At 38.1% G+C, this 20,536-nt stretch overlaps 3 protein-coding genes across 3 annotated transcripts; 1 reads left to right on the top strand and 2 right to left on the bottom strand.

The window, feature by feature from the left end:
• The first annotated feature begins 11 nt into the window (after positions 1–11).
• LOC145604700 (putative E3 ubiquitin-protein ligase XBAT35) lies at positions 12–3,747 on the top strand. Its single transcript, XM_081660621.1, has 9 exons — positions 12–192; positions 531–642; positions 816–896; positions 1,267–1,355; positions 1,470–1,564; positions 1,670–1,751; positions 2,073–2,175; positions 2,307–2,386; positions 2,666–3,747. Exons 1-9 carry the CDS (start codon positions 91–93, stop codon positions 3,236–3,238), a joined length of 1,317 nt encoding a protein of 438 aa, XP_081516747.1. The 5' UTR covers positions 12–90; the 3' UTR covers positions 3,239–3,747.
• Positions 3,748–3,918: 171 nt separating this feature from the next.
• On the bottom strand, positions 3,919–20,012 carry LOC145604682 (protein OBERON 3-like). Its single transcript, XM_081660598.1, has 4 exons — positions 19,798–20,012; positions 7,778–7,855; positions 5,776–7,476; positions 3,919–4,769 (listed from the first exon to the last, which is right to left on the bottom strand). Exons 3-4 carry the CDS (start codon positions 7,448–7,450, stop codon positions 4,192–4,194), a joined length of 2,253 nt encoding a protein of 750 aa, XP_081516724.1. The 5' UTR covers positions 7,451–7,476; positions 7,778–7,855; positions 19,798–20,012; the 3' UTR covers positions 3,919–4,191.
• LOC145578146 (uncharacterized) lies at positions 10,027–10,338 on the bottom strand. Its single transcript, XM_081635525.1, has one exon. The coding sequence runs from the start codon at positions 10,336–10,338 to the stop codon at positions 10,027–10,029; it is 312 nt and encodes a 103-aa protein (XP_081491651.1).
• Positions 20,013–20,536: the final 524 nt, after the last annotated feature.

The raw sequence follows: 20,536 nt of genomic DNA, 5'->3' as shown, positions 1-20,536 counted from the left end.
ATATAAATTTTTTTATTGTTTATAGTTATTTTTCCACTTTTTCTTTGGTTTTTTTGTTATTAATTTTGATTTGTTTTGAGAGAAGTAAAAATGGGACAAAAACAATCAAGAGATGAACTGTTGTACGATTATGTTATTAATGGAGATGTTGGTGGTATTCAATTTCTCTCTAAACAAGGCGCTGGTCTAGAGGTAATTTATCTACTGTAACTTATTTTCCGTGTACAATAACATGTCGTTTTAATCAGGTGCACCATGAGCACAGTGCACGGTGCATACATGCACCATCGATATCACACAAATTACTAAAGTACAGGTGTAGTAAGTTGTGTTATGCATATAATTGTTACTTTGTATCAAGTGTGATCGTGTGGAATCTATGTTACGTTTAGCCTGTATATATGTAACATAGATTTATTGCTGATTTTTCTTTTGGGTATAGTTTTAGCTAATATTATGATAATAAGATGCTTGTGATTTGATGATTTTTTATTTATTTTTTTTTTTTATTATTGTTGGTGATTTGATAGTGGAAAAAAGAAGGGAAAACTCCTCTTATTGTAGCAGCCAAGGATCCTGGTCTGTATGATATTGCCAAAATTCTCATTGAATTGGGTGCCAATGTTAATGCTTATTGTAAAGGTAAATTTTCTGATTTTTTTTCAAGTTCATATTTTTTTAAGGGTACTGATAAAAATGAAAAAAGAAAAGTCAAATATTAATTACAAGATCATCCTAATTTAGATCTTGTTTACAAGATGTTTGATGGTCAAGAAAGTTACTTTAAACCCGGGTTTGTTTTTCATCATATACAGAGAGTCATGGAGGAACACCACTACATTATGCAGCAAAGGAAGGACTAAAAAACACTGTTGCATTACTTCTTACACATGGAGGTATGTCTATTTTTAGAAGAACTTCGAAATCATGTACTACTGAATACAGGATATGTCAAATTAGTCAGTCGAGTTGGGTTTAGGCTCATCAACCTATTTCTTTATCCGGGATTTGAAGTATTTTTGTACTGATTTTAGTTTACTTTTGAGATTCCAAACCAGCCTAGGTTGGCAGTCTATCAGTAATACTAGCTTTTGACATTCTATCAGTACTGTTAGTTTTTGACAGTCCATCAGTACTGATAGTTTTTGACAGTACATCAGTACTGATAGATTTTGACAGTCCATCAGTACTATGATCAAAAGGAATCTCAGATCATTGGCAATGTACATTATAACAACAGATTAATGCTCTTGTATGAATGTACAGCCAATGCTTTTGTCAAGAATCGAGAGCGTCAGACTCCACTGGATGTTGCTAGGAAGAATGGTCGTAATCTTGTTGTTAAAGAGATTGAGGTTTGATTTGCTTAAATTCTTGTTGTTCTTGCTACAATACTTTCATAGTTAAGCTGTGTTAATTAATACTTTTTGTTCCTCAATGTTCTTAAATTGTTTCTTTTCCCTTTCTAGAGCCGTATTTGCTATTTTGCTGGTCCAATACGCGAAACTTTGGGCCCAGGATGGTCTGATGTACCAGCTCCACAATCATCTTCAACAAGAATAAGGTCAGTAATTTTACTTGCCTGATTTTTTTTGTACTAACATTATTTTTTTCGCGTGTTCTGCTCAAATATGATTTTTACATCAAACTATATCTTGTTCTTGTGCAGTTGGATTGTTGTAGTACCTCGCAGTCCTCACAATCCTCCAAAACCTCCGAAAATAGAGCTTGTTATCTACTCAACTGCTGAAGTATGTTTTTTCTTTAAATGTTCAAATTTTTTTTTTACTAGCATACACTACTAGTATCACTCAAATTTAATTGTTGAGATGTAATTGGCAAATTGGCTAAGCTGTGGGTTGGTCAATTTAGTTTTGATCACATTTTCTCGGTTGGATTCACCTTGGGTTAGCTTTGTTAAAACATTTGCTTGTTGGTGGAATTAGACTGCATTGTTCCCTATAGAAATGGATCGAGTTTAATACTTTCAGTAATCAGTACTGTAATCTGCTAGTGCCATTCAATTGTTGCAATTTTAACATATTAGTGTTTCTTCTTGATCTGTTGAGCAGGATGCTGAGCCTCGTAAAATTATCTCTCTTAGTCGGTATAGTATAAAAGCTCCAAGATTCGATCAACCAAGTCCTTGTTTGATAATTTCCAACAAACAGACCAGTGAGTTCATACATGTTCATCTTTTGACTACCCTGCCCTTATTTTCTGTTTAGCTTGATATATCATGCGTTTAAATTGAGGTGAAGAAGCTATTGGAAAGAAAGTATACTGATCTTTGTTCTCTTGTTCAGAATATAAATTCTCATCAGTTACCTACAGCGACAGGCAGCAGCTTCGACGATTGTACAATGCTTGTAAAGGAATCTCTCAGGTGTTTTTTTGACTGACATGATTTGTGATATCTAGCTATAATAAGATTGACAGCCCCCTGTATGAATTGAGCTTAGTAGCTTAGGCGAAACTTGTGACGTGAACTCTTTTCAACTAGATATTGCTTATAAGATTGACAGCCCCCTGTATGAATTATAATTGAACTCTTTTCAACTAGATGTTGCTTATTTTAGCTTACTTAAGCGAAATTAAGTGCAAAGGAATGACAAGCTTCAACATGAACACTGAATGCTTCATTTTCCGAATGACATGTATGCAGGTTATGCCAGCCTCGGCTCAGATGATGATCTCTGATGCTATTGGTCCACCAATGCATACAGCCTCCCAAATCAGTAGTCCTGCATGGAGAACACCCAGTAATTTATCACCTCCCATGACACCCCACAACAATGTTTGGGTGCACGAATTACCAAGGCGCAGAGATCACTATGGTGGCAACCACTGGGGTGCTACACAATTGAATCCTGTACCCTTGCAGACACCTGATAGATTCATGCAGACACCTAATAGAGTCTTGCAGACACCTGATAGGTTCCCTGCAGTGGCTGTAGCTTCTCCTCCGATCCCTTCAGCTCCTCCGATCAATAATACTTCAACTAGTATCGATGAAGTTTTCAATCCATCTGCTGAGTCTGCAGGACAAAAGGCACCTGTTGTTACTGAATCGACAGTGTGTGTAGTATGTTGGGAAGCTCCAGTTGAGGGAGCGTGTGTCCCATGTGGGCACGTGTCTACGTGTATGTCTTGCTTAAAGAAGATTAAGGACGATGATGGAGGTTGTCCCGTTTGCAGAGCTGAGATTGATCAGGTTGTAAAACTCTATGGTATCTAAAGTTAAAGAGAGAGATATAGAAAAGGAGGTAGGATTTTGTACATAAGACTGAGTGGATTATTGGTGATTCTTTTTTATTTTTATTTTTTTTTTGGGGAAGGGGGGGGCTTGTTATCTCAAATTATGCAATAAAACGTAACAAAATATTGCTGGTCCTATATACAGTATAATTTATAACATGTGGATATCAACTAACTTTAATTGGTTAAAGTCTTAGGAAGCGATATCCAAGATCTGAAATTAAATCTCGTCTACATCATTGTCTTTGTGGCTCTCTCAACACCATACATATATTAATTGATATATACTATAGTATCAATATGTCAGCATCACAAAGTACATAGAAGTATATTACATTTAGAAATTCAAGAGCATACAATATGCTAAAATGAATTATGTTCTCAACAGCTTGGTGAAAAATTGATGAATTCCTTAAAAAAAATCAGCATATTCTTGATTGCAAAGTTGCTGTTAATGCTTGGTCACATTTTGTGTCCTGTAGTTGAGGTTACATACCAGAAATAGCAATGGTTTTTATGAAGATTTTATACTTGTAAGGTTCATATAATTATTAATAATCAAACTTAAAAACCATAAAAGAAAAACATTACAAGTAATTACGAAAGTAGAAGTTGTTTTTCTAAATACCAGATGGTCCAAATCTAACAACATTTATGAGCTGAATTAAGTAAATTGCTAACAATAATCAACAACACAACATTACATAATAGTATAATACATATACAAGTATATTCGATATAGCAATCACTTGGTCTCTTCATCTTCCCTAATCACAACTGGTTAATCGTTCACTTTGAACAGTTGAGAATCAAAGGACTCTTCACAAACATAACATACAGACATGCTAATCAGAGTAATCACCCTTAAATGCAACCATTGCTGCCACTAAAATGCATCAAAAGAAAGCGCCATAGAAATAGATTATAAGATTATTAGACCCACAGCTGCTTTGTGGCCTCCATTCTTTCAACTAAACTGCTAATTTCAGATTGCATTCGAATCTTCATCTTGTAGTAATCAGAGTGCGTATTCTCAAGAATTCTTAGCTCCTCTAATTTCTTTCTTCTCCTTTCTTCAGCCTCTTGCAAGCACAACTTTGCAAGCTTCTCACTGTACTCTTCATCCAGCTTCACAGTTTTTGTCTCTACCATTTGACGATATGTATCCACCTCTTTTCTTGCTTCATCTGCTCGATTCTGGAACATCCTGGCTTCTGTTTCCTTCAAGCGGATGATACTTTCCATGCTATCAAATCCATCCTTGTTTAACAAATTCCCAGACCACTCGACGGCTAATTGTCGCTCACTTGATAAATTTGGCTTGGAACTGCTTTGATGGAAATCATAAGAACGCAAACCTTGCAGCATGGTAGCAGAGTTAATGAAACTAGACTTTTGAGCCAAATTGGAGGATGGAGAAGGGAACACATTATCTCGACGACGCCCTTGACTGGCTGTAAGTTCGTTTGCCCCAACACCAGTAGGAGCAAAATCTGCTGTGTCCTCCTTGTCTGTGACAGAAGAAAACCATGAACATTTAAGTAACCAGTTGGACAAATTTTATAAACGTGTAGACAAGTTTCATATTAACTTGAATAGATTTAATCAAAAGCAGTAAACAATATCACCTCTGTCAAGCACAGAAGTTATGATGAATTCAAACTTTTAGCTAGTGGTACAGGGCCAAGAGCAACTTATCAGACAAGTATGCTGGCAATGTTTTTTGTTCATATTGCCAATAAGAATATAAACTTTTATACAACATCAATTATTGAAACCCTATGTCATAATATTACATTTACCAGAAGTCGGACAACATCAACGTTGGCAAAGAATGGTCCTAAACACAATATAACAATAATATAATCAGAAGTCTGATTTACTCCCTCAACAAAACTTATATCCATAAAATCCCATGAATATTCTTATAAAACAAAAAAAAATCATCAGTATTTCACAAATTGTGTATACAAAGATGAACCTCGACTCTTCAATAAATGAGTTTATATATTCCTGCTAACAATTGTACTAATTGATATGACAAGACTAATGGAAATTCTCCCAATTTAAAACACCCTTCTCATCCCTTATTATAGCCTCTCTGAAAAATCAAATTGCCTGGCAGCAATAGTCATCTTTGCTTACCAGCAATAAATCATCCTATTTTAGTGAATATTATACTTTTCAATTTTACACATTAAAAAACCAATTAACAGAGACCAAATTAAACATTGATCCAGTTCTTTCACAAATCCCCAAATCCAAAATAACGGATCCCATATCCAAACCATTGCTCAGATGCAAGTGGAAAATAGCTTTAAGCTATTTATGTTAGTAAAATAGCCTATAAAAAATGACTATTCCCAGAACTTGGTAGACAGGAGACTAACAAGTATGCCATCTTAAATACAAAAATTGGGAATGGGACAAGCAGAAGACATTGATGAAAACAAAGGGTTCATAAAATAAAATACGTAGTAAGTTGGTTTTTAAAAAGAAATCTGTTATGACTTTTACCAGACTTGGAGGTGAAGAAATGAATAATGACATGGCAGGCATCTGACGGAGATATAGCCCTTCTTTCAAGCCTTGTGAGCAATTCAGCAGCTTTAAGATATAGCTCTTTGCCTTTTAGATCTTCACTTCCTTTAAAGATTCTTCTAACACAATCAAGCTCCTTAATCAGTGTCTGTATACCCCATTCTTTAGCACAAAAGATAAACACATCTTTGACAAATCCAAACATTTCGGAAGCATGACCACATCCAACACAATAGAATTGCATCTCAGTTTTGCCAGAGGACCCCTTCAAGCTAGGGCCAGGTCTTATTAGATTATTCTCAGCACCACAGGCAGCATGACACCAATGAGAGCAAGCATCGCATCCAACCCAACTACAGGTATTGTTGGCACAATCATAGTTATAACACACAGAACACATACACTGGCTGCAAAATCCCTTCTTTGTCGAGCAAATCTTACAGTCACAGTCATCCACAGGCAGCAAGGATTTACAGTTTATATTTCTACATCTCTGGAAGAAGAAAATTTCAGCCAATTCACTGGTTGGGAGACGAGCTTTCCCTGAAACAAAATCATTAAGCCCAAATTTTACTGCAACCAGAATCTCCAATTGTAGTCTGTCGGACTTAGAAAGAGTCTCCGTTGTAAGGTCTGACCTTTTTTCGAGCAAATTTTGCAGACAAACTAACTCATCTTTTTTCTCAGGTGATGCCATTAGACAGTTCAAGTACTCCTTAGCTGATTCAATAGCTTCAGCAGGAAGCTCACGAGATAATTGCGACATAACAGTAGCATGTTCTGTAATGACATCACGAACAATCCTTTCTCCTCTGGAAAGCTTGTGTCCTTTCATATCCTCCAAATTATTCAGCCCCTGGTCCAATGATTTACTCATGGAGTCAACAGAGCACATATCAGTTCTTGGCTTGGCAGGCAATTCTGAGGGAAAGAAAGAACTAGTATCTGAGGCAGCAGCCCTATACAGACTGTTACCTGGATCCCTATTAAAAGTATGGGATCTGTTCAACAAAGTATAAGCTACACCACCACCACCACCGTGATTTGATAAAGAGACCCCATCTCCAATTGGCTTAAAACGACTATGAACAGAACCATTGGTTCCTTCACCACAATTCCAAATTTGATCAGTCTCCCTCCTACGACTACCAACCGAATTCTCATAATATTCAGTAGAATTGTGAGTTAACGAGCAGCTAGGGTTATGTGAAAATGGCTGAGAGTAAGAGTATGATAACGAAGCAGCGGTAAAATCATCAGAGCATGTTACTTGGGTATTATTATTGTTATTGTTATTATTATTTGAAAGGGTCAAAGACTGCACACTCCTACACGGCATAGGACGCACAACAGCATCACAATTTGGTGGTGCGGCATTTGATGCAGAAAGCGAAAGAGAAACATTAGGCAGAGCTAGAGACAGGTCAAGTGTCTGTGTCTCAAGCTTAGGCTTCTTCCAGCCATCTCCCTTTCTCCTGCCATCCTCCTGAGCTTCTCGTTTTGACGTACCGCCATCACTGTTGCTCAACTGTAAAAAATCCCTCTCCACCCATTTTTCCTCCTGGTTTGAATTCTCCTCCTGAGCAAGGGAAGGAGGGCGATCACTGGGCCCAGGGAGAAAAGGTCTATTTTCATGGTTTTGTTCTGACATTTAAGGGTTATATTATAAACCAAAGCCTGCAAAACATTAGCAATTAGAAAGAATCAAATATCAAAGTAGGATCCAAAAATTACATAAAAGTCTTTTAGCTTAAGGATCTGAACAGAAAAATACAGCAACGAGACCGCTCGTTTTAATCTTTCATAATTTCAGTACATAATAGTTCAATAATTCACCTCGGGAGGACCTTAGATTGGCTATAAACTCTATATTGACATGTAAATAAACAATAAACATTAAATTGTGAACTTGATATTCGATGATTATCAAAAGAAAAGGAATTAAATAAAAAATAAATAAAAATAAAAGAAGTCTTACCTCAGTAGCTGTTCAATTGAGGAAATCAGGAGAGAAAGCTGACAAGCTGCTTCAAAGAAAAATTCAGAGTACACTTCACTGGAAAAAATAAACATAAATGTGATAAATTGAAAACAATAAAAAATGGATTGCTAAGGAAAAAGACATTCTTCAAGGCAAAAATAAAAACAATTACTAATGACGTCATAAATAATGGCAATAACAATACGAAGGGAATCATATTGAATAGACAACTAAGACGAGCTTTTCAAATTTTCAATGCATAAATGGAAGTATTATCAATTACTCTACTTTTGAATTAGTGTATAATTCGTTTATCATTATGAATTTAAGTTCCAGGACACTGACACCACTCAAACCCCTGTGCATCAACAACACTCTCATGAGCACACACAGCACACTGCAGACATTACCAATAGCAATAGCAGCCCTGACATTGAGGTAGCTTTGAACTTGTTGCACTTACATAGCCACACGCATACCCATTTAACAATCCCTCACATGCACAAACTTCGACACCAAACTGCTAGTAAATCAAGCAGCATGGACCAAATAACAAAGAAAACCAAACAAGGTCCCAACTCCACCTATATACCATGCTCATTAATATAATCAGAACACAAGCAGTCAAGAAGATGATGGTGACGGTATCAAAACACCAGACATGTAAGATGAAATTTAAACATCAAAATAATATAATTGCCATATACTTGATCACTTTAATTAGGAAGCTACTCAAATAATCAGAAGGATCTTTGAGAAACATGTTAAAAACCCTAAACAGTATACTACTATTCATGAAATCATATAACACATTTTTATTATAATTTTCCTACCAAAAAGATATGTATCTAATCAATCTAAAATTAGGGGAAAATTCTAGTTACGTCATCCTACCAGAGGAATGCAATGCTATTAGGGACTTCGGCCTATTCACTGGAGTAAGGCTGTATTCCTAACATATTAAAGTAAAATCTAAACATTCTAGAGTTTATAAATAATACTTCCTCCGTTTTCTTTTAATTGCACCATTTGAGTTGAGCAAAAAATTTAACAAAGGTATAAAATAAATAAATAACCATGTGACTACTGACTACAAACAAAGGAGAGAAAGTAAAAGTGAGGTAACAAAGGTAAATATCAAATGTGAGTGAGGGTAAAATAGGTATTTGGTGTGCGAGCACAAACAAAAAAAGTTATGAAAGTATACCCATTATTACAATGGTGCAATTGATATGCAACTTCCCTAAAAAGAAAATGGTGCAATTAACCAAAAAAAAAAAAAAAAAAAAAAAAGGAGGAAATATTAAACAAAATGGTGGTCTGGTCCAACACCGGATAACTAAGGTTAACTTCCTTAACTGAGTCCGAGTAACATAGCCCTTAACTACTCATTTTTAGAAGTGCAAATGTACTGTACTCCTCATTTTCATTTACTCTGTTATAGATTGACTAAATTAATTATAATTAACACAATTAAGTAAGGAAGGCTTGGAAACCAATTGATTAATGATTGATCAGGGAAGATATTCAAACAGGGGATACAATAGCAACTTTAGGCTGCCAATCTCTAAACAACTTGAGGTTGCAACTCTCCAAAGTTTACTCACAATTTTCTGGATAAAGACTACTACAAGATTAAACTATCATACTTATACTAATGGTCAAGGCTGACCTTAAGGTAAGTACATGTGACTACTTTACTAATATGGAAAAACCATAAATTAACATGGCTAAAGATGGTTGCTCTTCCTTCCTTCATTCTTCTTAATTGCTTTTGGCCTTTAGCAAAGCAATGCCTTCCCTAGATTTGTTGTTGCTGACTTCTTTTCCCGCGCCTCGTGTACACCAATATTGGTTGACTTGGGTTCATTACAATACTCCTCCCCCACCCCCCCCCCCCCCCCCCCCCACCCAAAAAAAAAAAAAAAAAGTTTCACCTTGTCCTCAAGGTGGAAGGAAGGAAATCGATCGACCATAGCTTGATACTCTTCCCATGTAGCTTCAAACGGGGGCAATCCGGACCACTGAATGAGAGCTTCTAGGACCACCCTGTTCCCTCCCCTGCGCTTGCGAACATCTAACAATTTCTCGGGTTCGACCATTAGCTCCAATTCTGCCGTCAGTTGGGTCGGAATGGTTTGGCTGGTGATGTTGCTCCCCTTAGCTCGCTTCAATTGTGACTCGTGGAAGGTGGGATGTAGTTTACATGACCTGGCAGATAACTAGTACGCAACCTTGCCCACACGTTAGAGGATCTTGAAAGGACCATAGAAACGGGCTGCCAGTTTCTCGAACAACCGTTTAGCCAAAGAACGCTGCCGATAAGGACGGATTTTGAGAAATACCTCATCCCCTACCTCGAACACCTCCTCTTGGCAGTGCTTATCCGCATTTGACTTCATGACCTGCTGTGCCCGAATCAAATTCAGCCATAATTCATCTAACATAAAATCGTGCTCCTTAAGTTGCTCCTCCAAGGACCCCACCGGAGTTTGTCCCGATCCCATCCTCATCAATTTTGGCGGATCCCTCCCGTACACCACCCTGAAAGGTGTCATTTTGGTGGAGGTGTGTGGGGAGGTGTTGTATGCGAACTCCGCCCATGGCAGGCAGCCACTGAGCCCATCAATTGGGTTGTGCCGAGGCGAAACATCTCAGATACCCCTCTAAATTCTTGTTAACGATCTTTGTCTGACCGTCGGGGGATTGAGGGTGATACGCCGTACTCCGATTCAATTAGGTACCCTGTAGCCTGAATAGTTCTCTCCAAAACTGACTAATGAAAACTCTATCACGGTCGGAGACAATCGACGAAGGAAAACCGTGTAACCGTACGATTTCCCTTACAAACAGCTCCGCCACCTTCAAGGCGGTAAATGGGTGTTTGAGCCCCAAAAAATGCCCATACTTTGAGAATCGGTCAACGACCACCAGAATCACGTCCACCCCTTCCAATAGAGGAAGTCCTTGGATGAAATCCATCGAGATATACTCCCAGACGGCGGTCGGCACCGGCAGCGGTTGGAGGAGCCCCGCCGATCTTCTCTGAGAAGCCCGCTGGCAAACTTCGCACGCCCCCACGTATTCCGCCACCGCCTTGCGCATCCCTACCTGAACCACTCCGCTGCCACACGGAGGTAGGTCTTAACCTCATCGTCGTGGCCTCCCATAGGGGAGTCGTGGTACTCATACAATAATTTGGGGATGATTTTGCCTGACTTAGGAAGAACAATCCTTCCTTTATATTGGACTCGGCCTTCTTTGAGAGTAAATTCATTGGGTCCAATCTCATTGGGCTGGAGGTTCCCCCTTATCTCAGTGATCCACTTATCAACTTCTAACTCTTTATCCAATTCTCCCCAATCAATATTTTGAGTGCAAACTAGGGCACTCAGCTCGTATTGCTTTCTTGAAAGTGCATCCGTCGCGTGGTTCGAAGCCTCGGGATTGTATTAAACCTTAAAATCAAACCCGACTAGTTTTCGCATCCATCGTTGATACTCATTGCCAATCTCATGTTGTTGAGTTATGTAACGAAGACTTTGTTGGTCGGTTCTTACTATAAAATGCCGACCCAACAAGTAGTGACGCCACTTAACTATAGCCAAACAAATAGCCATCATCTCCTTTTCATACACGGATTTAGCTTAAGCCCTTACCCCTAACAACTTGCTATAGTAAGCGATGGGGCGACCCTCTTGCATCAATACTGCTCCTAACCCAAAACAAGAAGCATCGGTTTCGAGTATGAACTCCTTGAAATTTTGGAGCTTTCGGGGCCCGGTCTCGAAAAGTCTTGAAATTTTAGGGGATATATCTCGGGGTCAAATAATGCCGTTTGGAACCATATATGATCATTATTTGTGGTTATAAATGTTCGTGTTAGGATTGAGTTAATGAAATTGTAAGGTGTAAACTGGTAAATTGTTCGTTTAAAGTCAAATTGGATGGTTCCACCCACCTAATTGGACTCCCAGAGGGTATTAGGGACCATGCTAAACATTTCGGCATTTTTTATATCCGGGCAAAAAAAAGTCAAAATATTCCAAAATTGAAGGCTAATATCCACGTTTTTTGATAAATTTTGGAGGTTTCAGGACTCTGTCGAAAAGTCTTGAATTTCTATTGAATACATCTCGGGGTCATATAATGCCGTTTGGAACCATATATGCTCATTATTTGTTGTCATAAATGTTCGTGGTAGGCTTAAATTAATGAAATCGGTGCAAGTTGTAAACCGGTAAATTGGTCGTTTAAAGGCAAATTAGATGGTTCCACCCACCGAATTCGACTCCTGGAGCATATAAGGGTCCATGGTAAACATTTCGGCAATTTTTATATTCGGGCGAAAGAATATCAAAAAAATCCCAAAATTGAAGGCTAATATCCACGCTTTTTGAAAATTTTTGGAGTCTTTAGGGTCCGGTTTTGAAATTTCTTGAAATTCTAGGAAATACATCTCGGGGTCATATAATGTCGTTTGGAACCATATATGATTATTATTTATTGTCATAAATGTTCATGGTTGTCTTAAATTAATAAAATCAGTGTAAGTTGTAAACCAGTAAATTGGTCATTTAAAGGCAAATTGGATGGTTCCACCCACCCAATTGGACTGCAGGAGGGTATGAGGGATCATGGTAAACAATTCGGCAATTTTTATTTTCAGGCGAAAAATAGTCAAAAAATTTCAAAATTGAAGGCTACTATCCACGCTTTTTGGAAATTTTGGAGTCTTCGAGGCCCAGTTTCGAAAATTCTTTAAATTCTAGAGAATACATCTCGGGGTCATATAAAGTCGTTTGGAACCATATATGATCATTATTTGTTGTCATAAATGTTCGTGGTATGCTTGAATTAATGAAATCATTGTAATTTGTAAACCGGTAAATTGGTCGTTTTCCAAACATGGCTTTTTCGGACCTATTTTTGAAGCAATACTTTTGAGGCTCAATCTCCACAAAGTACCCCTCAGGTTGCATTTCCGGTCTTTTATTGCTTCCATTTAGACAGCTTAAACTCACCGGGCTCCAAAAGGCAAATTGTATGGTTCCACCCACCCAATTGCACTCCCGGAGGGTATTAGGGACCATGGTTAACATTCCGGCAATTTTTATTTCCGGTCGAAAAAAGTCAAATTCCAAGATTGAAAGCTAATATCCACGCTTTTTGATAAATTTTGGAGCTTTCGGGACCCTGTGTCGAAAAGTCTTGAAAATCTATGGAATAAATCTCAGGGTCATATAATTCCGTTTGGAACCATATATGATCATTATTTGTTGTCATAAATGTTCTTGGTAGGCTTGAATTAATGAAATCGGTGCAAGTTGTAAACCGGTAAATTTGTCGTTTAAAGGCAAATAGGATGGTTCACCCACCCAATTGAACTCTCGGAGGGTATTTGGGACCATAGTAAACATTTCAGCAATTTTTATATCCGGGCGAAAAATAGTCAAAAAAATTCCAAAAGTGAAGGCTAATATCCACGGTTTTTGAGAATTTTTGGAGTCTTCGAGGCCCGGTTTTGAAAATTCTTGAAATCCTAGGGAATACATCTTGGGGTCAAATAATGTCGTTTGGAACTATATATAATCATTATTTGTTGTCATAAATGTTCGTGGTATGTTTGAATTAATAAAATCAGTGTAAGTTGTAAACCGGTAAATTTGTCGTTTAAAGGCAAATTGGATGGTCCCACCCACCCAATTGGACTCCTGGAGGGTATGAGGACCATAGTAAACAATTCGGCAGGCGAAAATTAGTCGAAAAATTTCAAAATTGAAGGCTAATATCCACGCTTTTTGGGAATTTTTGGAGTCTTCAATGCCCGGTTTTGAAAATTCTTTAAATTCTAGAGAATACATTTCGGGGCTATATAATGACGTTTGGAACCATATATGATCATTTTTTGTTGTCATAAATGTTCGTGGTAGGCTTGAATTAATGAAATCAGTGTAATTTGTAAACCGGTAAATTGGTCGTTTAAAGGCAAATTAGATGGTCCCACCCACCCAATTGCACTTCTGGAGGGTATTAGGGACCATGGTAAACATTTCGGCAATTTTTATTTCCGGTCGAAAAGAGTCAAAAAATTCCAAAATTGAAGGCTAATATCCACTATTTTTGAGAAATTTCGGAGCTTTCGGGGCCCGGTCTCCAAAAGTCTTGAAATTTTAGGGGATATATCTCGGGGTCATATAATGCCGTTTGGAACCATATATGATCACTATTTGTTGTTATAAATGTTCGTGGTAGGATTGAGTTAATGAAATTGGTCCAAGGTGTAAACCGGTAAATTGTTCGTTTAAAGGCAAATCGGATGGTTCCACCCACCCAATTGGACTCAGAGGGTGTTAGGGACCATGGTAAACATTTCGGCATTTTTTATATCCAGGCGAAAAAAAAGTCGAAAAATTCCAAAATTGAAGGCTAATATCCACGCTTTTTGATAAATTTTGGAGTTTTGTGTCGAAAAGTCTTGAATTTCTATGGAATACATCTCGGTTTCATATAATTCCATTTGGAACCATATATGATCATTATTTGTTGTCATAAATGTTCATGGTAGGCTTGAATTAATGAAATCGGTGCAAGTTGTAAACCGGTAAATTGGTCGTTTAAAGGCAAATTGCTTCAACAGCTCCCTTAAGAAAGTTGGTTGCCAACTTCTTCCTGCGGCCTATTTCCTCTTTGAGGCCCTATCTACTCACTCTTCTCATTTTGGGCTTGTTCTACTTGATTTTTCTCGACCCATAGCCCACTGCCTTGCTTACTTATGGTCTTGAACATGGCTTCGAGTGAAATAAGGGCCGCTTCTAATGACGGATCTCCCGTGAGTGTCACCGGCACTCCGGCCACCGTGAACCGCATCTCGTGTGTCTTCTAATTAGTGGTGACTGTCCCTAATTTCTCCAACCATTGAACTCCAAGAATTACATCGATGTTGCCTAGCCCGAGCGGAAGAAAATCTTCTACCACCGTAACTCCACCATTTAGCTTCACTCTCACTCCTTGGCATACACCCTTACCACGCACGGTATCACCATTTCCTAGTGACACTCCATATTCTCCTCCCTCCGTGAGTGGTATCTTAACTGCTTCTACTACCGATGTCAATATGAAATTGTGTATAGCTCCCAGATCGATCATTACTACCACTTGCCTCCCTTTGATGACCCCTCTCAATCTCATGGTTTTCGGGTTCGAAATACCCATAACCGAAGACAGTGAGACTTCCATGTTGGCGTCGGGCTCCTCCCATACCTCTTTTTCCTCTAAGTCGCCTGTGTTCATCTCCTCCTCATCACCCCCAATTCCGGCAATCAACACACTCATTTCTTGGTTCTTACATCGGTGCCCAATTCCCCATCGTTCATCACAACGAAAACAGAGCACTTTGGCTCGTTTCTCCTGCAGTTCACTTTCCATAAGCCGTCGAGGTCCACTTCCCACTGAGAACTTGGAGAGGTTGTGGGCCGGCCCATGTTGATAGAGCCTTGAGATTCTGGGGCCCTTGGCCATATTGGGTTGTGGGTAGGGGCTGTGTGTAGCCCATAAGATTGAATCAGGCCTCCCCCACTTCTATTGAACTACTGGATCCGACCCGCCAAGATCCAACACCCCCCTTTTTACCCCCACTTACTCTGTTTCATTCTTCAATTCGCCCAGCTAACTCCATGGCATCTTCGAGAGTGGTCGGGTGCTGCAATCAGAGCTCCGCCTTCACATCTTCCTTCAACCCGTTCACAAATTGCCCCTTCATGAGGCTCTCGGGCACGTCTTCTAGAGGAAAAGCGAGTTCGATGAACCTCCGCCAGTGTTCCTCTATCGTGGTGGTTTGTGTGACGGCCAACCATTGCTTGTAATACCCGGATATTTTACGACTTTCTATAATATATTTTATAGAAAAAAATAAATAAAGTAATTTTTATAACTTATTTTATGTCTAGTAGAACTTTTGTTTACGAACTATAAATTATTTCAACTGTAATAAAATAATTGTATTTTAGAAGAAAAAAAAAAAAGGGAAAGCCGCAGCCGTTTTCCAATTGCCGTGAGATGTGCTAATCAATCCCAAATTTGTTTCTTCTTATAAACTATTATTTCATTCTCTAATATCCATTATCTTGAATATGGATTTAAATGATGATGACTTATATTGTGAGATCATATAGAAGCTGCTGCAAATTGCAACGTCAGTTGATCTAACTTTGCCTTGAATATTGTTGTTTCATTGTGCTATGTCGAAGGTAATCACACGAAACTTTTATTGGAGATGTTAGTGAAATACTTTTGTATTATTATGTGCAAATACTATGATTGGTTGTTATTCGTATGATGATCAAGTTTTGTGTATATATTGGTTAATATGTCATGATATATAATTTAATTGTCGTATTATTTTGTTATATTATTGATTATATGATTGTGTTATAATTTATAGGGTTTTTAATGTTGTTTCTATAGGAAGTATTGTTATATCGAGGTTTTAGGGTTCCTAATGCAGAGTATTATTTTTAGGTTGAGAATTGATTACATTTGGGTAACTAGTATGATTTCCCTATAAGAGTTGAGATATACTACGATTGAATCGAGTTTGGATTGTCGTGTTATTTGGGAACTCATGCCAGTATTGAGATACTATTTATTATAAGTTTATGATTATTTGATCAAGTATGAGATCAAAAGGTTGAGAATTATCATTTTATTCTTGGTCTGAGGCTCAACGTTGTATACCTTAGTCCTTGGCATGTTGGTAAGCGGATGATAATCATGAGTTAAGAATGAGATACAATCTTTATTATTTATTTTTATATGGTCCCTTACAGGGGGAATTGGCCCGTATGTGGTCTGGTTTATGGTTTAAGGTGTTTTCTGATTATTGAGAGTATTCAAGTTTTTATACCCATGTCCAAGGCTAGGTATAAAACAAAGAGCGTGGCACACTTATTGGTTATGAGTTAATTGAGTGAAGGATTGTATTATTATTCGAGGTTGAGTTGATAAAGGTTATCTTTCAGAGTACAATGTGTAATGTAGTTTCGAACTACACTGTTTAATTGAGCAAGTATTGTCAATTACTAGATTATACTCTATATTTTGATATGTGGTGATTACTCGGCTTTTTGCTGACGTGTGTGTATTATTTTGTTGTGCTACTTGTGTTTGCGGCCATGTCTTTTTCCTATGATGGCCCTGCGATGATCTATTTTGGAATTTGTCCTTAATGGTGAGCAGTCAAGATTGTAACAGGTTGATCGAGAGATGATCGTAGCTAAAGGAGCTCAAGTGTTTCGATTAGTTTGTTATAACAAGTTTAATTTATAAAATTGTATAAATAGCTTACTTAGATTATTGGGTTGTAATTATTGGGATTATTGTAAGCCTTAACACTTGACAAGTTGTTGAGTGTGACGGTAATACCTCTGGTTTAGGTGTATGCTTCCGCAATTTTATTCAAATGTTGTTTCTTTTCCTTTAATTCCTATTTTTTTATCGGCTAGTAAATCGGGGGTGTTACATTGCTTGTGCAAGGTGCCGGAGTTGGTTGGTCGGAATCCCTTCAGAACTCGTCTCGGGTCTGCGAACGGCCTTCTCCGTTGTTCCCAATGGTACCATTGGAACGCGGCGCCGTCCATGGACACCACCACTACCGTCACCATGTCCTCCTCCGTCAACTTATAGAAGTCGAAGTACATTTTCGCTCTCATCACACAATTACCTGGGTCTTTGCCTTCACACGGGCATGTCGAGTTTCTTGTGTCGCCATCGATTGTCTCCGCCTCATCGAACTGCTCCCCGTCATTCCACCCCCTGGGTTCCCTCCTCCATTCCGGCATTCCGAAGACCCTTTCCCTCGGGGTTCGCACCTCATTCTCACCATGGTTTTCGCTTCCATCCTCTATTATGGGAATGTGTGGCTGAAAAGGTGGAGGTGGCGCTGGTCGGGGTTGCGCGGCTGCGGCAATGGTGGGCGCATTTCCTCTCTGAACTTCTCTTGCTCCCTCGCAGCTATGTTGGCTTGAACCTCCTGATCGTTGCGTAAACGATCAACTCACCCTTCGAGTCTTACTCTGTCCTCTTGCCGCTTTCGCTTAGCCTCGAAAAACGACGTGAAGTGGTCGGTGATATTTTTTTGAGTGTCGGCCATAGCTCGGCCCACTGCATCTGCCATTGCCCGACCAATGAAGCATCCTGGTCGGTGAGTTTCTCTTCAATGGACTTCAGCCGCGACTCGACTTCCTCAAGCTTTCCGTCCACCGCATCTGCACGTTGGGTCAACGATGGTCCCGCCATGATCGACCGCTCTGATACCAAGTTTGTTATAGATTAACTAAATTAATTATAATTAACACAATTAAGTAAGGAAGGCTTGGCAACCAATTGATTAATGATCGAACAGGGAAGATATTCGACCAACAGGGGATACAATAGCAATAGCAATAGCAACTTTAGGCTGCCAATCTCTAAGCAGCTTGAGGTTGCAACTCTCCAAAGTTTTCTCACAATTTTCTGGATAAAGACTACTGCAAGATTAAACTATAATACCTATACTAATGGTCAAGGCTGACCATAAGGCAAGTACATGTGACTACTTTACTAATATGGAAAAACCATAAATTAACATAGCTAAAGATGGTTGCTCTTCCTTCCTTCATTCTTCTTAATTGCTTTTGGCCTTTTGCAAAGCAATGCCTTCCCTAGATTTGTTGCTGCTGACTTCTTTTCCCGCGCCTCGTGTACACCAATATTGGTTGACTTGGGTTCATTACACTCTCTTGATTTGAAAATATAGCCCGGCCAATAAAAATCTAAGTGAGAGGACATCTAAGCTTACAAGCACTACTTGCTTTAATAGAAGAATGTTGTGTAATCTCCGCCAGTCAACCAGCTAAAATAACAAATTGGGGAAATTGTAGATATACTTCATTGTTATTCTTAGACATAACATTCAAAGAGGTGAACTAGTCTATATTGAAAAGATATAATGAAGTCATCCAAATCCCATCCAATCATAGACTGGTAGCATTTGTGACATCAAAAAGGACAACATATATATGAGTTGAAAAAAAAAAATCAACCAATGAAGGTGGAAGCCGTGGAATTCTTGAAATATACAAAAGGACAAAACTCTTCATACACTTCACCACCCAGCCACCCACTCACAAGTCAAAAAGATATGCAAATGAGCAAAGCACCCAACCCAAATCTTAGGCCAACTATAGAGGAACGTGAATCCACTACAATAATTTCTCTGTATTTCTCCCAATTCCCAACCAAAGAGACTAAGAGAGCCCAAATTAATATTAGGATTATTAGTTAATCTTCAAATGCATTCATCCAGTATCTTACATTAACTAAGATGAACAACAACATTTATGCGATTTTCAATTTTCAAAAAGGTGATACTAATAATTTGATATACAACAACCTGGAAATGCACAGTAATAAGTCAAGATTCCCAAAACACCCATGTGATAAGTTTTAGTTATGAACTAAGCATCTCTATATGAAGAATAATCTAAAGCTGACCCTCGAAAACGACGAACTTCTACATAATGTCATTAATAGCAGAAATTGGATAAAGATATAGTAGGCTAATACCATAACCATGCAACGCCAATTCCAGCTTAAATCAATGGCACCTCAATACATTAGTAAGATAAAGGAAAGTCCCCAAATTTAAAAAAACAAATATACTACAATTCGATAAATGAATCAACTTTGTGTAATACCCAATTCGAATAACGGATAACCCAATTCAATAAATTCATCAAGTGATCCCCAACTAAAATTATCTGAAATTAGAACCCTAAACCCAAAACCCAATTCAATTAAATAAACCCACAATCTTATAAAATCAATCAACAAATTAGAGCTAAGATAACAAGTAACGATGAACTTACTAGATCAGAAAAGCTTAACAATTAAACTTCCATAAATCCAAAATTGAAACCCCAAGCAATTTCAAAACATCTAATCAAAAATAAACAATTTAATAAATCAGAAAAACTTACGTTTATGACATCAAATCAAGAGAGCTGAAATCGAGAGATACAACAAAACCGGCTGCTCAAAAACGCGGGTCAGCGGAGAGAGAAAGAGCAGCTACCAAAATCAACGCAACCCATTTTCAATTTTTAGGAGAAACAACTCAAACAAGAGTCTTTTCTTTTTTTTTTTCTTCTTTGGTAAAGTTATTGTCTGAAAAGGATTGATAATAGTGACGACTAACGAGCTGGGCTCCCTTTGTTCAATTTATTTTTGCTTACTACGTATATGAATTTATTTGACTGTCGAATTTGACCAAATTTATTTGACCAAACTTTGATATTAAGGGTTGTATTAGATTCGTAATAATTGCAGTTATTCTCTTATATATATGCGTAAAACATCATAAATTTTTTATCACAACATATACGTGCGGTTGAGGCACATACTAAATTCAACAATGGTTATGACGAGGAGAGATGGGAATGACAACTTAAAAAAGAAAAAAAAAACAATTATAGCACATAGGGCTGACAATCCCTAACTCGACCCGATAACCCGAACGAATTCGACCTGAAGTTACTGAGAGAAACCCGACCCGATCCGAACCCGAATAACCTAAATTCAACCCGATTTGACCAAATTTCATATTTCGTAATAATATTAAGTTTTACACTATTTTTTAATTATTTCTAAGCATAACCCGAAATCGACCCGAAATCTGACCTGAACCCGACCCACTGACCCAAATTGCCACCCCTACTA

The sequence above is a fragment of the Chenopodium album genome, chromosome 2, assembly GCF_948465745.1.
Source record: "Chenopodium album chromosome 2, dcCheAlbu1.1, whole genome shotgun sequence".
NCBI classification, from domain to species: domain Eukaryota; kingdom Viridiplantae; phylum Streptophyta; class Magnoliopsida; order Caryophyllales; family Amaranthaceae; genus Chenopodium; species Chenopodium album.
Note: the sequence above shows the minus strand (reverse complement) of the source record. Positions and strands in the feature narration are given on the sequence as shown.

Coding starts and splice junctions, on each gene's coding strand:
- LOC145604700 (XM_081660621.1), top strand. CDS start 91: ATGGGACAAAAACAATCAAGAGATGAACTGTTGTACGATTATGTTATT. Junction 1,752..2,072: donor TTATCTACTCAACTGCTGAA/GTATGTTTTTTC, acceptor TCTGTTGAGCAG/GATGCTGAGCCTCGTAAAAT. Junction 2,176..2,306: donor AATTTCCAACAAACAGACCA/GTGAGTTCATAC, acceptor TCTCTTGTTCAG/AATATAAATTCTCATCAGTT.
- LOC145604682 (XM_081660598.1), bottom strand. CDS start 7,450: ATGTCAGAACAAAACCATGAAAATAGACCTTTTCTCCCTGGGCCCAGT. Junction 4,770..5,775: donor TTTCTTCACCTCCAAGTCTG/GTAAAAGTCATA, acceptor CTTCTGTCACAG/ACAAGGAGGACACAGCAGAT.
- LOC145578146 (XM_081635525.1), bottom strand. CDS start 10,338: ATGACACCTTTCAGGGTGGTGTACGGGAGGGATCCGCCAAAATTGATG.